The 25624-nt window shown below is 37.0% G+C and overlaps 1 protein-coding gene across 7 annotated transcripts in view; it reads right to left on the bottom strand.

Moving 5' to 3' along the window:
* The window catches only part of SPEF2 (sperm flagellar 2), a 196774-nt gene that overhangs the window by 126319 nt on the left and 44831 nt on the right, over positions 1-25624 (bottom strand). For all 7 annotated transcript variants that reach the window (XR_001830836.1, XR_001830837.1, XR_001830835.1 and 4 more), the window contains 2 exons: positions 18714-18901; positions 14744-14912 (listed from right to left, as the gene is read on the bottom strand). Coding sequence is in view for 2 of the 7 variants with exons in the window: in XM_017548274.1 (XP_017403763.1) it covers positions 14744-14912; positions 18714-18901 (357 nt within the window). In the remaining 5 variants the exon portion in view is untranslated. The remainder of the gene's footprint in view (positions 1-14743; positions 14913-18713; positions 18902-25624) is intronic.

Genomic DNA, 25624 nt, shown 5'->3' on the forward strand with positions numbered 1-25624 from the left:
TTTTTTTTGAGGAAGGTATGCGTCTTTGTCTTGAGTATGATTTAGCTCAAGTTTCCTAATGATTTTCTGGAGGGGACCTCCCTGAAAAGATCTAGTTCAGTTTAAACATTATTGGCCAAATTTGATCACGAACTTGAATGACATTTTTTTCATTTTAGTCAAATAGGTGATGTATTGTTTATCAATATTACTACACTATCATTAAGTAATGAACAAGTCACGTTTTTGGCTTATAAATGAATGTCCATATTATATTTTTAATCCTTAACTCTTGATTAATATGACAAAGTGGCCCTTAGTGAAGTCTACAAGTCAAGCTATTTTTCTAAATACCTTGAAGTAAGAAAAGTTTGTTTAGGCCACCTTTGACAATATTTCTATAATTATGCTATGTCATATATAAATAAATATATGCCTATGTTTTTGCTTTTCTTTCATTAATATTCTTTTCATACCCATTATCTAACAAAACACACTTACTCAAAATATAAGTTGCCAAATTTGGTAAGCGCTATGAATGGCTTGTCTGGTTTGGTGCCAGAATTTCTGATATGAGAACGCTGCAGATAAGAAAATGCTTTTTGAAACAAAAATTTAAAAGCCCAAAGTACTTATAAGTTTTTTTCTTTAAAATTGGTGTAATGTAATTATATACACAAATTTTAGTATAGTTAGTATATAAATATAATCTTATTTGACTGCCACTTCTATATATACTATCCTGGATTTATAAACATTATTTTGTTTTAGTTTACTGCCTTTGGTTTTTCTAGGAGCTCTGTGTATAATGAAAATCTGCATTGTTCAAAATTAGCCAAATACTAAATGGATTTGCAAAATTATTGATTGCACTATAATGGATTACCTGCTTCTGCTTTCATTCATTGGAATTATTTATACTTCTAATTAGACAAATGATAATTATTTTATGCAATGTGGCCAATTAGAAGTTAACCAAATAAGAAAACAGAAGCTGTAGAAATTATTTAATTTTACAATAAAAAAGGCGATAATCCCAAGGCCAAGTTGAAGTGGAAAGTTTCCAATCTTGTAATGATTTTGAGCTGGGCAGTCACTTAACCCTTTTTAAAGGAAATAGTCTTAGGCTGAAATCAGAAGATGGGTTTCTATTATATAATGCTTCTGCTACCTGCTTGCTTTGTACTCTCATTAATTCCGTCATCTTTGCAGCATAATAACAATATATATCTCACCAGATTGTTGTAAAGATTAAATGAAATAACGTTTGTGTGAGGAGCCTATGTGACTGCTGACTATAAACAGTTTAGGAGTTCTCAGGCAGCTGCTGGAGGCACGTAAGAGCAACACATCCAGCTGCACCCCAATCTGAAAGGCCTGCTTCCTCACAAAGAATCCGAATAGCCCTCTTCCATCACTAAGCTAGCTGTAGAATGTGGCCAAACACAATGGAATAGGATGTCACTGTGAAGAGAACAGAATGCTTAGGTTAGAAGAACTGAAGCCTGACCTGTGGAGATAAACAGATAAAGGATTTGGTGAAACACATTCAGTAGAATCACTGCCAAATAAAGCCTATGAAGTTCCTAGCAAAGACCAAAAATAAACACTGAATCAAGGTAAGCATCTCCAAGGGGATGAAATCAGAACATGCTGAGTGAAAGGGAGATCAGAAGAATTGTAAAAGAAAACATGCAGACTAGAATGATGATTATTAGTTTAACTGCAATGAGCTAAAGAGAATTACTAGTTCACTAGTGACCAGGAATCAGAAACTTTTATCAGAGCCGTACTTTTCATATTTGTTATCTATGTAGATACGATTAAATTATTTATACAATAAAACATATATTATTTACTCTTTCAGGTATTGTTGTAAATCGACATCTGACTAATAGGCCCAGACTCTGATGCTCAGAGTGGGCAAAACCAGGTAAATATCACATGGTATAAACAATTGCTTTAAATGAGATACTCTTTCTGTGTAGATGTATAGTCCTTTATTTAGGTATACTGTCATGAACATATAGGAAATAATTATTACGATGTCTTGATTTTCATAATAATACTTTAATTAAACCTGCATAAATACCATCAGTACGCATTTTGGAGAAGATATAAGATTCAGGATCCATCAACACATAGGAGGTCTTACTCTCCCTGTGAATTTTTGTCTGCCTACACATAGAGATCATAAAATTACAACAGAGACTAAATAGACTCGCTCGTGGTCAAAAGCCGCAATCTGTTCACTAGCACTGCTTTTTTTTTTTTTTGAGATAGAGTCTCACTCTGTTGCCCAGTGCAGTGGTGTGATGTTGGCTCACTGCAGCCTCCATCTCTCTAGTTCAAGCAATTATCCTGCCTCAGCCTCCCAAGTAGAAGGGATTACAGGCATGCACCACCACGCCTGGCTAATTTTTGTATGTTTAGTAGAGATGGGGTTTCACCATGTCGGCCAGGCTAGTCTCAAACTCCTGACCTCAAATGATCCATCTGCCTTGGCCTCCCAAAGTGCTGAGATTACAGGTGTGAGCCACTGTGCCTGTCCCACTGGCACTGTTTTTATTAATTGACCTACACTGACCTTTCCAGAACCTGAATTCTGAATTCCTGAAGTCGTAGTATCCATTTTTACAGATCCCGTCTTTAAAGATAACATGGACCTAACACTCTGCTATCTAGCCTAGCTCACATGCCTCTCTATATCCTGTTGTAGGAGCCCAATGGTGACCTAGACTTCTGATGCTGGTTACTTCCAGTCTCTCATATCTTGTTGGTTTCCTATGGCTTAATATGTCAGTATCCTTCGTCTCTTTGTTATGAATCATGGCTAATAGAATCATGAGCATTTACAAACAGAATCTGGTTGGAAACAAACATGCTTGAATGTGGGCAGAGTTGCACACTTCAAGGACAAGCTTAAGCTCCTATGTGTCCACTGGATTCCCTTCTTGATTGTAGCATTGCCCAAGTGATAGAATGCTGGTGATGCTGCCGATTTCCCCTGTAAAAACCACATGTATCTCACTCTCATTTTTGCCACCTCTAAACATCCAAGTTGGGAATGGAGCTTCCTCATTCACCCTTTCAAAAAGTGGGGAGTGCTAGCTTACTTAGATCAATTTGAATAAACAGAATCTGGGCCTTTGGAGATATTTATCAGTCCATAAAATCTCAGAGCACCTAGCACAACATTCAACAAATAATAGAGTTACATCAATAATACTTAGTAGAGACAGTCAAAGGTGGCTTTTGTAGAGGAGTGGTACTGGTCTGAAGGTACACATAATCCAGTGTTTGTCTGCATGGATCACTAGAACTTCCCAACATCTGCGTGGCCTGACATGTCCCAGATGTTCCCAATTTGGTAAGTTCTAAATATTTTAGAATTAAATTACTGATACATTTAGAAAGATAAGGTAAGTGCATTTTCCTCTAAGAAACAGAAAGGATCTTCTAGGGGGATACAACACTTACACTGTTATTGATACCTGCTAGTTTCCTTGGGTTTCCTAAAATGCAATCTTGTTTTTATCTATATTTGATAAGACCCAACAACAGATTATCTTGCTGCAGTGGCCAAAGGACTTAGGGCAGAAGCTGCTAACAAACCGACTTCAAGACATTCCATAGATAGTGACCCCACAAATGAGGTTATGCCCCTTTTAGAAGGCAGCCAATGCACTCTAACTCTACCATGGCAAGACATTCAATCTGCCTTGATCTATGGTTAACTGTCCCTTGTCCTACCACTCTCGGGTGTGCTTGGCTGGCTTTTCCCTAAGCCTCCACTTTCCCTGGTCCCAGCACTCTGTAATACTTAAAATATAGTTAAGACTTGTACTAGCAACCTCACAAGTAGTTGTAGCCATTACCAATCCTCAAATTTCAGGAAAATTTGAATTTATGTTCATTTTGATGAATACTTCTTTAGCTATTCAAGACTTCCAGGAAGTCTTTTCATCAGATGTGTCCATTTTTATTGGTCTGAACCCCTGTAAAGCACTCCTAAAACTCTCTGGCTTCTCTTGTAGCATAATTACCCTTGGACTGCATCTTCTAAGATAGTAGCTTTCAAACATCTTTGACTAGGACCCCCCCCAATAAAAAATGCATTCTGTATTGTGACCTAGCATTTCTATACAGGCATATATAAAATACAAAAAAATTTATATAGTGCTTATCATTATTACTTGTGATATGTTTTATTTCTATTGTATTGCATTGTATTTTATATTTATTTTGTCCTATTGTATTTTTTTATAAATACTGGTTGTGGCCTAAATTAATTTCACAATCTGGTTTTAACCTCTTTTTGGACAACAAATAATAAAGAATATTTCATTGGATAAGATACCAGGAACCCTCACTTCTAATTTCAGGTCTGTAATGACCATCTCAAGTTTATTTTTTAGATATCTTCAAACCGGGAGAGTAATTCTTAATTTTACAATAACAGTGACTCAACCCAGAGAGTTAGAGTGTAGTTAATTATTTACCAAAGTATATTTTTAAAGTATTACAGTTTTCAGTATAATTTCTCATGATTGGTTATAATTAATTTAAAGACCAGTTCACTCATATCCTAGATCTTACTTGTATTATTAGACTTTTGTTATTGGTTACTTATTTTCTAGTACTTTGGAAAACTGTATTTTGTACAATTGCTGTTCTTAAATGTTTTTTATAATGTAAATCTCTAAAAACTCTTATCAACATGTGCATTATTATTATTCAAAATGCAGTAAAACTTTAGGCTTATTGGAAAATAGAAAAATTAATAGTTAAATTGTATCCAAAGAAAAAGTATTAGTGAGTAAGAGGTTAGGTAATTTATTAACTCAAGCCCAAACACCTTGAGCAGAAAATCATGTCTTAACCAGGCACAAGCCAATTGTCCATTTATAATATTTTAAGTTGTTGCACAATCTACATGGTTCCCTTGGAAGATTGTTAGAAATATCCAAGATTGATATCTTCAGAGGTTACCGAAAAGTCCTGATGCTGGAAGTAACTCTTAGTAAGGACACCCAAAACACACTTCCTAAGCTTAGTTTGATCTACAGTCTTGAAATTTAATGAAGCCGTGAAGAAAATACAAAGATAGAAGAGTCTAATCTCATGGTTCATAGGGTTAGGTCCGTTTTGCATCATTACCATTAAATCAACTGATGTCTACTTGTACTTCACAAATAATTGAATTTCATCCCTTCCAATGAGTCCCATAACCTCCCATTGGTATCCACACAGCATCACTGTCTGGAATGGTTTTTCTCTCATCCCCACTAAACTGTGAACACTGGGATGGAAGGATCTCTATCTTATTAACTTTGTATCTCCAACACCTAGAACAGTGCTGGTAGAAGTAGGCACTCAATACGTATCTATTTATGGAATACATGAATCAATCAATAGTATATACTCAGTATATGTGAACTGAATAAATGAGTGACTAAATAGAAATTAAATTTTAGTAATTTTAACTAGGTACAAAGATGACTTAAGCCCCCAAATAAGATAGGCATAACCCAAAACTAGGGACAAGATCAGAAAGTATAATCCTCAAAGACAGAAACTAGTGAAAATCCACACATCACAGATGAAATTAGCTAATACAGGAAGCATCTCCTGAAGTAACAACGTATGATTTTGAGTGAGCATCTCCATTAAATTAAGGCATCTCTTTTTATGTCAGCAAAAAAGCACTTCATTTAAGATGTAATATATGAAAAAGAGTTTATTAATTTGGGTTTTTCTAACAAACTATGCCAGAGACTTAACAGGGAGGCAAGAGATGTTGTAATGCCATTTTTACATATAAAAACAAATTGAAGTATTTCAGTTTTCCGGTGTTTTATCTCAGAGAAAAGATGGAGGATAAGTCTTCATTTTTAAAATAGATATATCCCCAAATCACCTAAAACAAATGGGTAACATCACTTAGGGAAAAATAAATCCCTGGAGAACATTGACTATATTCACAATACCAAAAACCCTCTGGTTGTAAATATTTTTTCCAAGTGAATCCATGTTTGGGGAGAGATCTGTCACACTTAAACATGGGTAGCAATGGATTAGAGCTGGTCAGAAATTCAAATAAGTAACCTGAAAGATGCCAAAAACTAGGCAGGAAAGAAGTCAGGTTTAAAACAGTCAGGAGCTGGCAGGTCCTAAAAATCCAAGCACCTGGGCTGAGTCCAGGGTCCTGGAGTGGGGAAGAGCAGCCTATGTCAATGGGTAGGTACAATCTGCTCTATGGCAGAAGCTGTTTGTGACTTGGTTAATTTCATATTTCTAACTGGGTACTTGCCTTGGGCCTCCTAGACTAGTACGAGCCAGCCATGTTCCACATGACTGGCAGGTGAGAAAAACAAGCTGCAGATGTTCTAACTCTGTTTGTGGCAATTGCCTAGAGCCTCCTCACTTTGCTTCCAAGCCTTTAATGTGTGTCCTGTTCTGTTCCAGTTCTGCCTAGCTTCCAACCTGCCAGCTTTGTTTTCATTTTCTAGTCTGGCTGTCATCCAATCTCAGTTTTGATCATTGGCATGCTCAAAGGACTTGGCTTGATTCCACCTCTGTTTCTTCCTGTTTCTGGCCACATCAGGGAAATCATCTTGACTGTCTTGGTTCCACTTCTGAGAATTAAACCCCTGGCACTGTATCTCTTGGCTGACCTTCTGGCTGGGTCTGTCCTGCTCTCCTACCAGAGGGAATAAAATACTACAGAAGTATACTTATTGTTATGGTAGAATGAAGAGTCTAGTGGCTATATTCCAGTTTCTGTGCCTGAGGAATATGGCACTCAGAATAAAGCCATACTCCACGGGAAAATAATAACTTTTAGAGCCTCTGTTGTCATTTCTTCTAGGGCTTTCTGTCCTCCAACTACCCCCAAACCCTGAAGAAATCTGGAAGAACTGCCTGAATTTTATTCAGATTAAAAAATGTATAATAACTCCCCAGGATTCTTAGAAGAAGCAGAAAGTGTGGTTATTTATCTTTCTTAAGGGGAGTTCAGCTGTGTAATCTGGCAGCCCAACAGGGTTTCTTGAACACTGCATGGGACCTCTTTGATAGCCAGGTGACAGTGGAAAAGATTGATGCTGCCGCATACTGCCTTAGACAAAAAGGCGGAGAGAAGAGAGGATGACTAGCTGATGTGCAGCTGAATTCTGTCTTCTCATCCAGGAGCTGTCATGGAATGGGGCTCTGTGTTGAGGCCCAGTTACAAGAAGGTCTCATAATAACTTTGGAAGATTAATTGACCCTGTTGTGTGAAACTGGCAGCCTTGTTAAGTCACTTGGCCTTCAGTCAGGTCAGCGTATGGTTAGCAGCCCGGACACATCTTTCTACGAGACACTCTGGCCTTCGGATTTTAAAGGAGTCAGTGGGCAGGAGTGTCTATCTCTCACTGACATTTTCAGGATGGCTGCACCTCTGGAGAGAAGGTCATCTCTATTGCCAGGAAATGCAGTCTGCACTATCAAGGGAAAGGCTGAGGTTAGCTCAACTTCATCTGCCACGTGGAGCCCCATGCTAAGCTGAAGAGTGTTCTGGCTAGAAGCAGAATTGTGGGTGGCCAATGCCTTGCCTATGGGTCCATACCATGGTTAATTATGGATCATCAGGAAATCTAATGAATTTGACCTGATTCAATAATGCCTTTCACTCAGTAATCTGATCACTTCTGTCCCAGGAGTAGCCTTCCTCAGTCTGCCCTAATCTAATGGTATCAAAACAGGCATCTAATGGTATCAAAACAGGCATGTTCAATTTTAGCCTATTGCAAAAGCAGACTCAGTCTACTGCCCCGAGTCTTCTTTTGCAATAGGCTAAAATTGAACATGCTTGTTTTGATACTACCTTTTCTTGTTTTTGGAGGGAAATTTACACTGGCCATGGTCAGTTACTCAGCATGTGAAAATGGTCACTGTCAAGTCCTTGAGGCCCACGCTGGAGAGAGCCAGGTACCTCATGATGCAATTCAATCACTCTAGCTTGTCACATGTTCAGAAGTTCAGAAAGCTCAGCAGTGAGCAGTGACTGCTTTATTTTTCAGAAAACACTGAGCTACAAATTACTTATATATCAGGCAGCCAGCATCACTGGGCTGGCTGCAGGTCTGATTACCATGGATATCTGATACTAAGCCATTCTAGGGGATCCTCTCTCTTAAAAACTATTCAGTGCTGCTGAAATACAGTGACCAATCAGATGCTAACAATAGGTAGGAGCTTCTTCTGAACACTCTGATTTCCAGCTGTACTGGAAGTAACTCACTTAGGGGATCAGTGGAAAGTAGTTCAGCCACCCCAAAATGATAGGTTCCTACTCCTTATTCCATTCTCCATCCCTGGAAAGCCATCGTGGCCATTCCAAGGCACTGAATGTGGCACACTGATAATTACAACAGCCCAGTGCTTTCCCAAATCACAATTGCCTGGGTCAAACAAACAAACAAACAAAGAAGACTCTAAGATCACTGCATTGCTGCTAAGTGACCTTGAGACTGCATCACCCTGGACTTCATATCAGATGGGGGCCACCAAACAATTCTGGTGGTGGTGGCTATCCTTAGAAAAAACAGTAATTGTCATTCCCTAACTACTTAAACTATGCTCTCTTCATCAGGGAGGTGGTAGCCTACCTCAGGATCACTTTTACAGTAATTTCCATGGTCTTACTATTTAAAGGAAATTTTCCAGAAGCATCTACATCTGAATTCACCTGTCTACTGCTATTACCTAGCCAGGGACAGTCAGAAAAACAGATTTGGTTGGAATTTCTCTGGTGTCATCTTGTAACTGCAAAATTCACACAGAATTTTCCCATAGAGAATGCCCTTTTCTATACTAATGACCACTATCACTGCCTTTATTTCACTGCTGAGATTGACACTCAAAGAGGTATAAGCCACCCCCAGAAAGCTTAGAGGTGACACTGGCCAACGTATCAAAGACTACTATAGGCCCACAGTACCAAACAACATGGCTGAGAAGTCCTGGGCACTGGACAGGAGCGGCGGCATGGGGGGGTCTTTTAGGTGGGAGAGTTTATGGTTCTCAGTCCTACACATCTGAGCATATCAAAATTTAAACACTTTATTGGATTCGTTCAAGTTTTCAAGGTTGTAAACCCCACGTGTTCTTCCTATATTCATCTGTTAAGATACAGCTTTAAAATATTTTTTTCTTTTGGGATACAGTCTTGCCCTGTCACCCAGGTTGGAGTGCAGTGGCAGGATCTTGGCTCACTGCAAACCCCACTTCCCAGGTTCAAGGGATTCTTGTGCCTCAGCCTCCCAAGTAACTGGAATTATAGACATCTGCCAAAATGTCCAGCTAATTTTTGTATTTTTAGTAGAGACAGGGTTTCACCATGTTGGCCAAGGCTGGTCTCAAACTCCTGACCTGAAGAGACCCACCTGCCTTCGTCTCCCAAAGTGCTGGGATTATAGGTGTAAGCCCCCATGCCCAGCCTATAGCTTTAAAGTTTAAAACTTTATAGCCAGCTCTAAAATCCTAGCTGGTAATTCCGAGCAATTGATTGAAGAGAAAGTGGGCTTGATGCATAGAAGCTGGCTTCTGTACTTGCCAAACTAGGTAGAGGACAAACCCAAAACTCAGTGGTAGAAAGCCCAGAAAAGCCTTGACCACCTTGTGTTTCCCAGGTCCCAGAGAGAAAGGAGCTTGAAAGAGGGTTGGCTTCTCTCTATGTGATCAAGAACAAATGAAAATGAGTGGTGGACACTGATCTTATTCATGTCAGTCATCCAGGACTCCTCCCTTTCCTCTGTCCTCACATCCCATTCCACTTCTATTTGGCTGCCAATTTTTTGGAAACCATTTCTCAATTCTGGTCTCATGTCTTGAACTTGATACCTTAATTCAACTATTTCTACCATGATTTTCAATGAACTTATCTTGTCTCTAGTGTTAATAATCTGAAACCAAATACCCTCCACATGACCCAAGTTCCTCTTCTATTCCTGCTATTCCTTAGACACAAGTCCCGGACCTCTATCAAACCCTCTGAAATCTTTGGCCTACAACAATTAGAAAATAGTCTTGTTTCTTGGCAACCACAGACCTAGGGAAACTAGAGCCCTCTTCAAAACCTAATACATTGATATTCTGCTCTGTAAGTTAGAATCAGTGTGCTCAATTACTACAAATAAGAATCCTACCCAACCAAGATACAATGAGGCTTACTCTAAAAAAGCCAGTTAGAGAGCCTTACCATTAGTGAAGGAGTTTAGGGAGTCATAGGTAAAACTGTAAACAAATGGAGAGAAGAAACTGCAGCTATGAAATGGCACATTCTTAAAAGCTAAACTAGAATGATAGGAGAATGTTTCTTTCAACATGAATCTTCCTTCCCAGTACCTTTCTATTTCAGAGGCTGATAATGATTCCTATTGCCTATCTTGAGAACTGTTGTATTTTAGGAAGTGCTGATGTCTTAATTCAAAGGAATGATAATGTGAGGCATGGACTGCAATGGCAGGAGGAATTGTTACAGAAGAGCCTTAGAGAATATCTCAGCCTCCATCAGATAAGCAAGTGCTTACTCTTCCCAGTTAGAGGTCAGCTATATTCCTCCATATCTGAAAATAAAAGATGAAATCATCATATTTATCAGGGCCCTCCAGTATTATACAATAAAATTATATATAGTTATATTAAAATGACTAATTAAAATAGAATTCATGCTCAGGTTCATCAATAGAAGCATCTTTATAGTTAAAAGGCAAGAAAATTAAGACTTCTTGGCAAGAAACAACAGAGACTATAAAACAAGCAACTTCATGTGAAATTAAAAGTTCCTATACTTTATTAGTAAGTTTCCATATTGAGACATTTTTGTAAATGTCCTGAATAAATGCATATATTATGTGCTGAACGTTTGTCTCCCTGAAATTCCTATGCTGAAGCCGTAACCTCCAATGTAATGGTACTTGGAGGCTAGGCCTTTGGAAGGTAATTAGGTTTATATAAGGTCATGAGGGTGGGGCTTCCATGATGAGAATAGTTTCCTTATAAGATGATGAACAGAGACAAGAGCTCACTCACTCTCACTCTGTCCTGTGAGAACACAGCAAGAAGGCAGTCTTCTGTGAGCCAGAAAGAGAGATCCCACTGTAGAGCCAAACTGGCTAACACCTTAATTTTGGACTTCTCAGTCTTCAGAACTATGAAAAATAAACTCCTGTTTTAAGCCACCCAGTCTATGGTGTATTATTATAGCAGCCTGAGCTGATCAATGCAACGTATATGTTTTAAATGTCAAAAAGTGATCTATTCACATGCCCTTAACACTCATCTACTAAAATCTATCACTGTGTTTGGGTCAATTATCCAGGGATGTCTTTGAGCCAAACAATTCAGATGAGACAGGAAAACAGAGAACCCCAAAGCCCATTTAGTCCCACATCATTTTCTCTCTTTTTTTGAGATGGAGTCTTGCTCTGTTGCCAGGCTGGAGTGCAGTGGCACGATCTGGCTCATGGCAACTTCCAACTCCCTGGTTCAAGTGATTCTCCTGCCTTAGCCTCCTATATTTCTATTCCTTAGTGGAAGAAGACCTGGTCATAATAAAGGTCATTGTAAAACAAATTTGGGGATGGGTATCCACACATGTGCTGTAGTGACAGGTGTACACATGTTATACCATAACATGTGTACAAACACATCTTAAAGTCTAGTTAATGGAAAATCACAAACCAAAAATAATGTTAAAAATGTACATTATAACACACACTGTAGGTTTAACTCAATAACAACAACAAACTCAACTGATCATGAATTTAAACAGTAATTTTCCATTAAAAACAAAAAAATAGTAGCAATTAAAAATCATTAACAACTTGAGACAACATGGATGATGTGCTGGAAATGAAATATCCTTCCTCCACATTATAGGAATTCCAACCATAACTTGGTTGTGGGCATTCACGATAGAGCTCTGAAAATTGCTAAGTGCTTTATGGCAGGGACTTCTTAGAAAAATCCATCTTCTATGAGCTAATTTTAGTTTACGAACACTAAATTTTAGTAACTCTTAAACTCATTCAACTAGTAATTGCTAGTAAGACCCACAGAAAGGATTTGCATTAGGGGGAATTTGAGGTTCACCAGCAGGAGTCCACCACATGATTGCAAACCAGAACCACCGGCTGCTATGTGGGTCTGTGCTGCCAGCTGCACTACAGGAGCTGGGCCTCCTGGCTTAGGCCACTACCCATGATCCACTGGGCTTGAAAGGCCCTTCCTCACTCTCTACGGAATAACTCATTGTTATTATCCTGCGGTAGTTGCCTAGGAACCTCAGAAAGGTCTGGCTGCTCCATGATGCTGCTCTTGCCTCTTTCCTCGGAGAAAGAATTGTTATTTCTAGCCACTGGGCTAGAGCTTCGTCATATTCAGTCATTCTCATTCTGTAAATAGAGTGTGATGATTTAGGAAATAACGTTAAGAAATAAGAGTCAAGTTTTTGCCAGCTACATGTGACATGTATGTAAGCAAATATGTGTTTTGATTGCAATTTGTAGGTACGATAATTAAACATTTTAAGCATAATAACTTATTCTAACACAGCACGGACTTTTAAAAGCACAGACTCAAAACTGTGAACTGTCAGTTCTTTAAAGGTAGATGGTATGGACATCAATTAAGTATGTTAAGAATATAAACTTTTTGAAGATTAGTTTCTGAGTAATACATTTGCTTGAACATAATAATGTTCATTATAATGTTATTGAACATTATATATAATGAACATTTTTATGTTCAAGTAAATGTATTAATTTCTTAGTAATATATTTACATTAAAACTCCTGAACAAATTTAATAATCACAAATGTGGACAACTGTTTCTTTTAGATAAGCCAGGATGCATTGTCCCTCTGCCTTTTGTAATAGGCTGTTTAAGCCAGATAATATATTTTACAAGTTGAAACATTTATTTTTTACTTGTGTGTAGGAACATTTAGGACCGGTTCTTGAAGAGACAAAAGGAATGACAGTATAATGTTTACAGTATATCCTAAAACTGTATATGACATATTTTCCATTATAGCGTCAAAGGGAGCTTGTGAAAACATGTTATAAATCCTAAGATAATTTTTAATTCTAGAAAAACAGCAAAGTCAATACAGAAAATAAAGTGCATTGCTAGATGTTCACAAACTCCTAACAAAAGTTTACAATTTCCTGCAAAATAAATGCATCATCCACTTCAGGATGTGGGTAAGACAAGCAGGTTCTGTGGTAACCGTTTCTCATACAAGGAAAATAGCTAGAGAGACAAAAATCTTTGCTAAGCTGCAGCCTCCTAGGTCTCCTGATTTGTAAGAGCAATACAAATAGAGATTGAGCTGTTTAAGAAGTAATTTAGAAATAAACATTTGATGAACCAGTAAAGTCTGTCAAATGAAATGGCTTTTAATTTACAATGGAAACAAATACTTTAACACAGTTTCACACTGTCAAAGCATTTTATGACATGGCATTACACTTTAGGTTGATGTACTAGGTCTAGTATATTTTACAACCATACAAAATAAATATCCACATATATCTTTTAAGGTTCTAGTCAATCCTTAATGATAATTCTCTTAGTGCTACAAATACAGATTCAATTAATTAAAATATAGTGTACATTTAATTTCTCATAATCTCATGTTATTTCCTTATCTTTTAACCACAAAGTTATCTTCTTATAATATTTACGTATTAGTGTTATTTTGCACTTTTCTTTGTTTATTGTAATGCATTCATTTTATTCACTCTTTGCTCCACAAACGTTTGTTGAGTATTTACTAAATACCAGTGAGTAATTAGGTAAAATCACCTTTTAAAAGATTTTTTTCATGTTGCACTTAGACTTTCCAGGACTCATTCAGTAATTTTTCTAATAAAAAGCCTCATTCATTCCACTGTTGTTGATGCACTCAAAACTTCTATACAAAAGCTATGATTGTTACATCTTTACTTCTAAGGGTGAGATGGGGTGGGATGGGGAGAGTAGGATGGTGAGGAGAGACATGGGTATGTATTACATGCATCCAGTATGAAGCACACTCAGCTAAGTGTTTAACTCATGTTAACTTAAAAAAAGTGGGTATAGTATATTACCTTTCCATAAATTGAAAAATGGAATCTATTAACCCTTAAGGAACTGGTCACCTAAGGTCACAGTTAGTAGTTGGCAATTCCAGTAATGTAGCTCTAGTCTGTCTAGTCTCAAAAGCTTTACAATAGTTCCCTAAAAATCACTGTTAGAATCCAATACTTTTTATTTCAATCTTTGAATAAAACATTGTTTGAATCTACGCTATTTATAAAACCCAGACCCACTCCTCTTTCATTTTGCCTGTAAAATATATATATATTATTTAGATCAATTACAAAAGAAACACTTTTTAACAATGGTTTTTAAAGCAGAAGTAGCACATACAAAGAAAAATGCTAATAAATAAATAAAACATTTTAAAAATTCTGAAATCTGTCTGCTCAATTATTAGGCTTGATGTTTTCTCAGACCACTTTCCTAAGACTACCAAGAACAACAGATAATAGCTTATGTATGTATAGTTTAAGCAACTAAAAAGTAGTAAAAATATACAAATTAAAATGAGGGAAAATACAAACAAAACATCTATTTTTATTAGTAGAAATGAAATAAATAATATCGCAAAATTAATGTTAAAGGAAAAGGATTTATTATATAGCATTCTAATTATTTCATATTGGTAGGTACCTTATATTCTTCATAATCATTGGTATCTAGTAAGTCCCTTTTCTCCAGTTCCGTAAGTTGTTCTCTTGAGGGGTCGGCAGGTAGTGTCTTAACAGAGGCTTGTTCATATATGGGCTTTCCATTGAAAAACAGTTCCTTCCAATCATGCATCAACTTATATGGAATCAGACTATTGAAAAAAAAGGTAGAGTTGGATCAATGGTTAGTCAAATACAGATTTTAAATATTTGTATTTTTATTATATTTATGTCATTAGCTCACTTTCATCAGACAAATAGAAGTAATTACTGAAAAATGATCTTAAAGGTTGCCATATGTACAATGACAATGATTCTAATATATATTAGATTTTTCTGTTACGAATTATTTATAAAATGTGAAATTACCATTCTCTTAAACAGGCCTTGAAAAGCACTCAGTTCATTTTGTTCGGGAGGTCATTTTGTTCATTTTGCACGGGAGGTCACTGATACTAGAGTATTTAAATAATTTCAATTAAGTTGATATCAGAGCTGAGAACTAAGGAACCTAAGTGTTTTGACTGTGCTCACTATTTTTAGATATATTGTTCCGCTATGAAACAGTCAATAAAAAAGTTTAAAGAACCAGTGGCATAAAGTAACATTCATTCTTCAAACCCACTAAGTTCCAGACATTTTACTAGCCATTAGAAATATAATAGCAAGTGGAATACCTGGACTTACATAGACTCTGGGAAAGAAGGAAAAAAAATAATTGCATAAATAAATGAAAGTTTTGAATAAGAATTATACAATGGGAAAGTATAACAATATGAGTCAACCTAAGTTGTTGGTTCCAGGAAGGTCTCTTTAAAGAAATGACTCCAAAGCTGAGGCCTAAAGAATGCTTTGGAGGCAACAAGGATGGAGTGATGGGAAAATTGTTTCAAGACAAGATGTGCGAAATGTCCTGATATGATGATATGCAGTTGGACTAGAACTTGAAATGACAACTTAAAAAGTAGTATGTTATTCTGATTCATGCTACATGAATGGACCTTGAAGACATTATGCTAAGTGAAATAAGCCAGACACAAAAAGGATGAATATGATATGATTCCACTTATACAAGGTGCCTACAAGAGAAATTCAAAGACATAAGGTAAGACAGAGATTATCGGCAGCTGGGGATTGGAAGGGATGGGGAATTAGTATTTAATGGTACAGACCTAACAACTTTTCCTGTTTAAAGGGCTGTGTGTTCAAAGGTCTTGAACTCCTAACAAACCTCATATTCAGGTACTTCTCCCTTTGCTTTCTCCATCACTTATTAGGACTTTAAAAAGACTCAAAATTACCTGTTTCCTCCTATTAACTTTTTAATATTCTCCTTCAATATGACTTACCATGACATTTGTAGACATTCTATGGCTTCATGATTGCAACCTACTAAAGTAGTCCACATATTTTGAAAATAATACAGAAGAAAAAACCGTAGCTATCTGAGCTTTACTATAAAATTCTTTTAGCATTTCATATGAGGATAGAAACATAAAATGACAAAAGTAGGATCATTTTTAAATAGCTTCTCTAATCATACAGAATATCAGTCTCTGTGTTCTTGCCAAGCTTCTCCTTTTCCTCAAGATTCTGACCTTGCCTCTCCCCACCTGATATGTTGAGGCTCCTGAATAAGAAAATCACCTGCTATGGCTTCTGGGGACCTGAATGCCTTTCTCAGAACTGACATTATTAAGATTCCATGCGTACTTTTGGGCTAGCAATTCAGTTTTCTCAAAGGACTCAAATTCCATCAGTTCACCTCAGATCAGCCTGGTCTGGTGAAGCAATTATTAATTCAAAATTTAAAAAGTGAGGAAAAATGCTATTATATCAAAAAAAAAAAAAAAGGACTGCTTTAGAAGCAGTACTACACTTTCCATTTTAGAATGAGCTCCTTTGACTTTAAATAACTTGGTCTGAAAATTACAGCTATGTGGTCTGCTTTAGCTTACATGAAAGGAAAATATCTTGGGCCCTTTCAAGCTGGGAACCACTCAGGGCAAATCTGCCTCCCATTCTATTCAAGTCATCTCTTTGCTCACAGAGATAAATATATATTCTGATTGCTTCTTTGGAAAGACTTATCAGAAACTCAGAAGAATGCAGCCATCTGTCTCTCACCTACATGTGGCCTGGAAGCCCCCAGTGGAGGGGCCTTGCTTTGAGCTGTCTCCACCTTTCTGGATGGAACTCACGTACTTACTTCTTGCATATTGATTGATGTCTCGTGTCTCCCTAAAATGTTTAAAACCAACCTGTGGACCTACCACCTTGGGCACATGTTGTCAGGACTTCCTGAGGCTGTCACAGGTGCGTTTTCAACCTTGACAACCTAAACTTTCTAAGTTAACTAAGACCTGTTTCAAGTTTTCAGGGTTCGCACTTAGTAGTATATATGAATCATTTATCCTACTTCTACGTTATTCTATTGCTACTTAAATATACTTTGACTTTTAAAATTAAACTTACTATTCTGAGGTAATTGTACACTCACCTTAGGTGTCAGAAATAATATGGAGATCCATATACCCTTTACCCAGTATCTCCTAATTGTAATATCTTGCAACACCACAGCACAATATCACAACGAGGATATTAACATTTAAATAGTCAAAATACAGAACTTTCTGTCACCACAGAACCCACCGTGCTGCCGTTTCATAGCCACCTTCACTTCCCTCTCACCTCCACCCCATTCTTAGCCCCTGGTAGTCACTAATCTGTTCTCAGTTTCTATAATTTTGTCATTTCAAGAATGTTATATAAATGAAATCATAGAGTATGTAACATTTTGAGATTGGGTTTCTTCCACTCAGCATAAGTATCTGGAGATTCATTCAGACTGTGACATGTATAGATAATTGGCTATTTTATATTCCTCAGCAATATTCCATGATATGGACGTATCATACTTTATTACCTGTTGAGAGACATCTAGATTGTTATAGTTTTAAGCTATTACAAATAAAGGTGCTATAAACATTTGTATACAGGAGTTTGTGTGAATTTAAGTCTTCATTTCTCCAGGATAAATGCCCAGAAGTATAATCACTAGGTTGTGTGGGAGTTGCATAATCAGCTTTTTAAGAAACTGCCAAACAGTTTTCCAGAGGGGCTATACCATTTCACGTTCTCGTCAACAATGAACTAGTGATTTTCTCCAGATCCTTGCCAGTGTTTGGTGTTTTTTTTCTTTTTTTTTTTAAATTAGCCATTCTTATAGGTGTGTAATGATATATTATTGTGATTTAAATTTGAATTTCTCTAATGACTAATGAGGGTGAAATTTTTTTACATGCGTATTTGTCATCTGGATATACTCTTCAGTGAAATGTCTTTTCATGTCTTTTGCCAATTTTTGAACTGGCTTATTTTTTGTTGTTGAGTTTTGAGAATACTTCATATTATTCTAGATATTAGTCTTTTGTTGGATAGGCAGTTTGAAATATTTTCTCCCATTCTATACATCCTTTCATCTTTTTCAAAGCAAAAAGTTTAAATTTTGAGGAAGTCCAACTTATAAAGTTTTGTCTTTTGCAGAGCAAACATTTTTTATTTTTTATTTTAATGCAATCCAACTTGTCAAGTTTTCCTTTTATGGATCATGCTTTTGATGTCAAGTCTAAGAATTTGTTGCCTACTCATAGAACTCAAAAATTTTCTCTTATTTTTTCTTCAAAGTTTTATAGTCCTATGCTTTATACTTAAGTCCATGATCCATGTTGAGTTAATTTTCATAAAAGGTGTGGAAAAAGGCATATGTGCATCTTAAAGCTAGTCACTGGGTAAATCAAGTCAGAAATCAAGGTCTCCTGGACCCCACCTTTTAGTCTTTTTATGAATCATTTTTGTCTCTCTTTACTTATCAGCATAGTATCTACTTCACAATCATATCCTTCCACATTCTCTATCGTATCTCTACTATGTTATTATAAAAAAATACTTACTTATTTGTCAACATTCGATAGTCTGCCACTTTAGTGGACAAATCAACTATTTGATCCAAAATTTCTGCACATATTGAATAATGCTTTTTATAACAAGCTTGAGCTCTTTCCACAGCAATCTGCTCATGATATCTCTTTTCTTTAAGGATTTGTTCTTCAAAATCAATCTTGGCTTGTTTTGCCAAAGCCTAAAAAGGCAAAAACATTTTTAAATCACTATAACTAATTCAAATAAAAATAATGTCATCCTTTCAATAGCCAAAAGATCTTTAAGTAGAATGAAATGTCTTCTGACATAAGGAAAAAAAATTAATCATGAATGAACACTTTCTTCTTAATATATTAGTACTGAGTATGATGGCAAAGTCAATATTGGAAATATTCAACTCTTAGCTGATGCTATCAACAAAGCATAATACAATGAAAGATGATCTAACTGGGGAAAGCCCAATGTGGATTAATGATGAATTGGATCTTAAGCCTTCAAAAAGAAGTTCTGAGTTCATTGGTTGTAAATACGGTTCAGAGAGAAACAGGCAAGTCTGTGCCAGACCCTAAGCATAGCTGACCCCTCACTCCCACATCCAGAGTATCAATTTGGACACATCTGCTATAGCCATTGCCCTTTGTCTTTGAATGGGAGAGTTCTATAATACTGATTTATACCTATAAAATATTTTAGAAATTCCCTGATTATACTGGCTTAAGAATATAACACATTTGCCAACAAATGTTAAATGTGTTAATTATAAACCCTCTATGGTTACAGGCTTAATAAACTGATGGCAATAATTTGTAGAAACATCTATTTCTGTAGAAATCAATAAAATACTTAGCTTGTCATCATCTATCCTTAGTGCACTATTATTTTGTTTAGGGAATCTTTTCTTCACACAAAGTACAAAGGTTGAACTTAGTCCAGCCAAGCTGAGAGTAACATAATACTTAATATGTGGGATTTGAATGAGCAAATATTGCTTTTCAGATAGCCATGGCAGCTTCTTGAGAAATTCAGTCACATGCTAATCTGCTCTAGGAAAAAGACTTGCCTCCTGCAACAACCCACTGAGTATAAAATGGAAGTAAACTTGGGCTGTGGAGGAGGTATGGTCGAGTTCAAGGCCTGGATTTTATATAGAATTCAAGTTCTAGCTGTGAGAGCTTGGGCAAGTCCTTAGCCTCCTTATGCCTTTGTTTCCTCAAAGTCAGGGTATTAATAATACTTAGCATACCCAGAAAAAGTACCAAACCAACTCATCAGAACAAATATCTCCTATTATGATACTATTCATAAATGACTAGATGTGTGACAATGGATTGCTGTATAAGGTCCACCGTTTGTTTTGCTATTGCTGGTTTTATTTTGTGTGCTTATTTCATTTTTGTTGGGAAAGGGGTTAAGCTGGATGATCACTAAGGTCAATTCTGTACATTTGACAGATCCAGGAATTACACCAGAATTTATTATTGTCGTATCATTCTGTACACCCTGTTTTCATGGATAAGGAGTACAATTTAAGTACAAAACTTTACGGCATGATTCATGAAGTGAAGAATTCAGAGAAAAAAATGAATCTAAGAGAGCAGAAATATCAGATGAGAATTTATGGAGAAAGTGACACAAAAATGGGTCACGAGGTTGGTTTACTACAGAGTGTCTTTGAAACACATGGAAATATTTAGGATGTGAGGAAGCAAAACCTTTAAGGGAATGGTAGAATGTTTTACCAGCAATAGTATAGCTTTCAACCCTGGTTGCTGCTCCATCTCCTTCTCTCTCTTCTTCCCTTACCCACTTCCTCCCTTCCCCAGTCCCTCTCTCCCTGTCTCTATTTCTCTCCCTCCTTTCATTCAGCTGTCTAGTCTTCCTTCTCCTTTTCTACATCTACCATCAATTCTCTGCCAAAGCTGCCACAATTTCCTGTCTCATTACAGCTAAGTGGGTTGCAGCCATAAAAAGAGAGGCAGGAAAAGGAAAAAGGAAGTCTGTGGGAGATAGTAAATCTCAGTGGTTATGAACCTGGACTCTGGAGTCTGATAGAACTGGCCTTGTTCCCTGCTATACCACTGATAAGCTGTGTGAATTTGAGCCTTCTAGTCTTCAATTTCCTGATGTGTAAAATGTAAATAAGGATAATATCCACTTATGGTTATTGCAATAATTATATGATACATGCATGTAACAAATGTAGTACAGTGCTTGACTGAAAGTTAAGGCTCAACAAATATTAAATATTATTGTAATTAATTATGAATAATAATAGATCAGGAACTGTCTTAATATAGAATAGTTTTTCAACTGCCTCAAAGGATGAGATTAGCAGATTTAATCTAAAAACAAAACAAAAACCCCCAAAAAATTGAAAGTGAAAGAAAAACACAAAGTTTTCCATCATTTTCTCTCTTCTCTGTCCTTCCTTTTTATTTCTTCCCCTCTCTCATTTTCTTTCTTTCCTTCTTTTCCTTCTTTTTCTTTTTTTCTTTGTTTCTTTTTCTTTTTTCTCTCTCTCTCCCTCCCCCCTCACTCCCTCTTCCCTTCCTTCCTCTTTCTCTTTCTCTCTTTCTTTCTTTCTTTTTGGCAAGACAGTCTTGCTCTGTCACCCAGAGCTGGAGTGCAATGGCGTGAACTTGGCTCATTGCCAATTCTGCCTCCCGGGTTCAAGCAATTCTCTTGCCTCAGCCTCCCAAGTAGCTGGAATTATAGGCATGTGCCACCACACCCAGCTAATTTTTGTATTTTTAGTAGAGATGGAGTTTCACCATGTTCGCCAGGCTGGTCTCAAACTCCTGACCTTGTGCTCCTCCCATCCCAGCCTCCCAAAGTGCTGGGATTATAGGTGTGAGCCCCTTTCTTCCTTCCTTCCTTCTTCCCTCCCTCCCTCTCTCCCTCCCCCTCCCCCTCCCTCTTCTTCTTTGCCTTCCTTTCTCTCTTTTTCTTTATTTCTTTCTTTTCACCTTCCTTCCTTCCTCCTCCTCTTCTTCTCTTCTTCCTCTTTCTTTCCTTCTTTCTCTTTCTCCTTCCTTCCTTTTTCTTTCTCTCTCTCTCTTTCTTTCTTTCTCTCCTTCCTTCCTTCTTTCCTTTCTTCCTTCTTCCTCCTCCTCTTCTTCCTTTCTCTCTTTCATTCTTTATCTTTCTCTCTTTCTTTCTTTCTTTCTTTCTTTCTTTCTTTCTTTCTTTCTTTCTTTCTTTCTTTCTTTCTTTCTTTCACAAGAGCAAACATGCTACTGCTCTTATAGACTTTACATGCCAGTGGGATGGGCAAACAAAGAGGCAAAAACAAATACAGATATAATTACACACTGTGACATGTCATTAGGGCAAGACCATGGTGTATGGGGCTATATAACAGGGACCTGACCTAGACAAGAAGGAGCATATGCATGGAGCTTTGAGAACAAGTATTAATTGGGTGAAGGCACTTGGGAAGAGGGGCAAATTAGAAGAAATGACTTGCTCAAGAATCTGAGAGCAAACCAACGTGGCCAGAGCCGGGCAATGAAGGGGAACAATGAAGCCTCAGAGGGGATTATATGGAGCACCAACAAAGGCCCAGCAGCCACCCCAAACTCTCCTGTGCCACTGAGGGGAGAGTGTGGGCTGCGGTAGCTGAGGTCTCAATAGCACTGGGCTTGCACCTGATGACCGCAGTGTTTCTAAGATGGCTTGGCCCTTATAATCTCAGGCATTGTACATTCTCTATGTGCAGAGATGGGCTGAAAGAGTACAACTTAGGGTTGAATTAAGGAACATAAATACTGTTATATTCTGAAACTCTTCAGTTTTTGGTTGCCAATTCATAACCACTAAAAATGGATGAAGAACCACTGCAGTAGTAGTACTGCATTAGAAACCAGGGGTGGTAGTGTAGACATGGAGGAAAATGGACACAATGAAGAGAAATGTAATGCATGAAAATGATAGTGCTTAGTGGGTGTTTTGGGTATGCAAGAATAAGAATGAAACAGCTAACAGGTGGGTCCTGAAATTTCAGGCTTGTACAATTGGATACACAATGATGCCATTTGTTGAGCTATGGAACATTGAAAAAGACTAGCTTCATAGAAAAGGTCACAAATTTGGCTTGGAACATGTTGAGTTTGAAGTGTCTCTGAGACAGGACCACAGATGTCAAGGAATACTAAAACTATGGACCTTCATCTTGAAGGGCAGAGGCATAACTCCATGAGTTATTTGTCTCTTGCAGTAAAGGCACCACCATGGTTGCGGATGCGGTTGTCTGAGAAATAACATAGAAAAGAAAATAAGGAAGCCTAAGATAAAGCTTTGAGGAATCTGTTAATAAATGTTTTTATATAAGAGAACAATGAGCCTTCAAATACAATGACCTTGCTCCTGAGAAGGCACAACCAAAGAAGTAGGAAAAAAAATCAGTATTTTCCATAGCAATACTTAACAGAATGTGGCCATAGAATAGCAAATCAATACAATTAAATAGGTAATACAAGTATTATTTATAGTCTGTGAGCATAGTTAAAAAACCTTAAAGACCTTAATAGACTTAAAAATACATTTAGAATACTCCACCTTCTCCCACTCACAAATAATAATACAAATTATAAGAACAATAAAAACTAAGAACAAAGCTGGAAGCATCATGCTACCTGACTTCAAACTACACTACACTATACGGGGCTACAGTAATTGAAACATAAAAACAGACACATAGACCGATGGAACAGAATAGAGAATCCAGAAATAAGACCACATACCTCCAGCCATCAGATCTTCAACACACCTGACAAACACAAGCAATGGGAAAGGATTCCCTATTTGATAGACGGTTCTGGGATAACTGGCTAGCCATATGCAGAAGACTGAAACTGGACCCCTTCCTTACACCATATACAAACATTAACTTAAGATGAATTAAAGACTTAAATGTAAAACCCAAAGCTATAAAAACCCTGGCAGACAACCTAGGTAACACCATTCAGGACATAAGCACAGGCGAAGATTTCATGATGAAGACGCCAAAAGCAATTGCAACAAAAGCAAAAATTGACAACTGGGATCTAATTAAATTAAAGAGCTTCCGCACAGCAAAGGAAACTGTCAACAGAGTGAACAGACAATCTACAGAATGGGAGAAAATTTTTACAAACTCTGCATATGACAAAGGTCTAATATCAACATCTATAATGAACTTAAACAAATTTACAAACAACCCCATTAAAAAGTGGGCAAATGACATGACCAGACACTTTTCAAAAGAAGACATACAAGCTGCTAACAAACATGAAAAAATGCCTAACATCACTGATCATTATATAAATCCAAATCAAAACCACAATGAGATACCGTCTCATACCCGTCAGAATGGTTATTATCAAAAAGTCAAAAAACAACAGATGCTGGCAAGGTTGTTGAGAAAAACGAACACTTTTACACTGTAGATGGAAGTGTAAATTAGTTCAACTATTGTGGAGGACAGCGTGGCAATTCCTCAGAGATCTGGAGGCAGAAATATCATTTAACCCAGCAATCCTATTACTGGGTATATACCCAAAGGAATATGAATCCTTCTATTTTAAAGACACATGAATGCCTACATTCATTATAGCATTATTCACAATAGCAAAGACATGGAATCAACCTAAATGCCCATCAGCGATAGACTGAATAAAGAAAATGTGATATATATACACCATGGAATACTATGCAGCCATAAAAAAGAATGAGATCATGTCTTTTGCAGGGACATGGATGGATCTGGAGACCATTATCCTTAGCAAATTTATGCAGGAATAGAAAAACAAATACTGTATGTTTTCACTCATAAGTGGGAGATAAATGATGAGAACACATGGACACACAGAGGAGAACAACAAAAACTGAGACCTTTCAGAGGGTGGAGGGTGGGAGGAGAGAGAGCATCAAGCAAAATAATTAATGGGTACTAGGCTTAATATCTGGGTGATGAAATAATCTGTACAACCAACCCCCATGACACACATTTACCTAAGTAACAAACCTGCACTTATACCCCTGAATGTAAAATAGAAGTTAAACAAATATATATGTATACCAAAAAAAATCCTCCTTCTTCACATAAAATAAGTAGTAGAATGATAATGTAGAGAATAAAATGGACTTTGTTTAGTTAGTGAATGATACTGGAAAGAAGAGGTGACTGTTAATTTGGCAAAGCAAATTCAACATATATTGCTTTATTTATTCAGTTCCTACTTATGTACTAGCCACTGTTGGTGGAGAAGTTGATAAATTCAACATGTATAGATGAAAGCCATAAAATTCAACCATCCCTAAGGGATAGGTGCCAAGGAAGTAGATACATCTGTTGTTGGAAAAGGTAATCATGTGAGAGTAAGAAATATAATTTTTTCAGGTGCTTTGGAACCTCACAATTTAGGTCTCTGAGGCTTTAGCAGGTCCAACTGTTCCAGTACTCTGAAGTTAATTTAATCCCAGTTCAAGAAAGAATAGGTGATCCTTATCATCCTGAGACCAGTCCAGCTAAACATATTTTGCTATTTAGCTGAGCTTGTGAAATAAACATATGTTTTAAATAGGCACTTAGAAAGATAAACACATCATTTCTAATGTAAGCAAATGCCACTCTAATCTAGTCAAGTCTACTTTTGCCAAAGAAGAGAGACATGAAACAATCATCCAGATAACTCAGCTTTTAAGGCCAAAGAAGACATTGAGGTCAGCATTCATTCAGCTCAAATTCATGGGGAATGGCTCCCTCTCCCATTCCATACCTGCCATTTAGGCTATGCCTGTTCCACAAAGGTAAAAGCAACACTTTCCTCACTGCAAAATATGCTACTGTCCAAATGATATTTCTTTTTTTTTTTTTTTTGAGACGGAGTTTCACTCATGTTACCCAGGCTGGAGTGCAATGGCGCGATCTCGGCTAGCCGCT

This window comes from Cebus imitator, unplaced genomic scaffold (genome assembly GCF_001604975.1).
Source record: "Cebus imitator isolate Cc_AM_T3 unplaced genomic scaffold, Cebus_imitator-1.0 Scaffold205, whole genome shotgun sequence".
In the NCBI taxonomy this organism is placed as follows: domain Eukaryota; kingdom Metazoa; phylum Chordata; class Mammalia; order Primates; family Cebidae; genus Cebus; species Cebus imitator.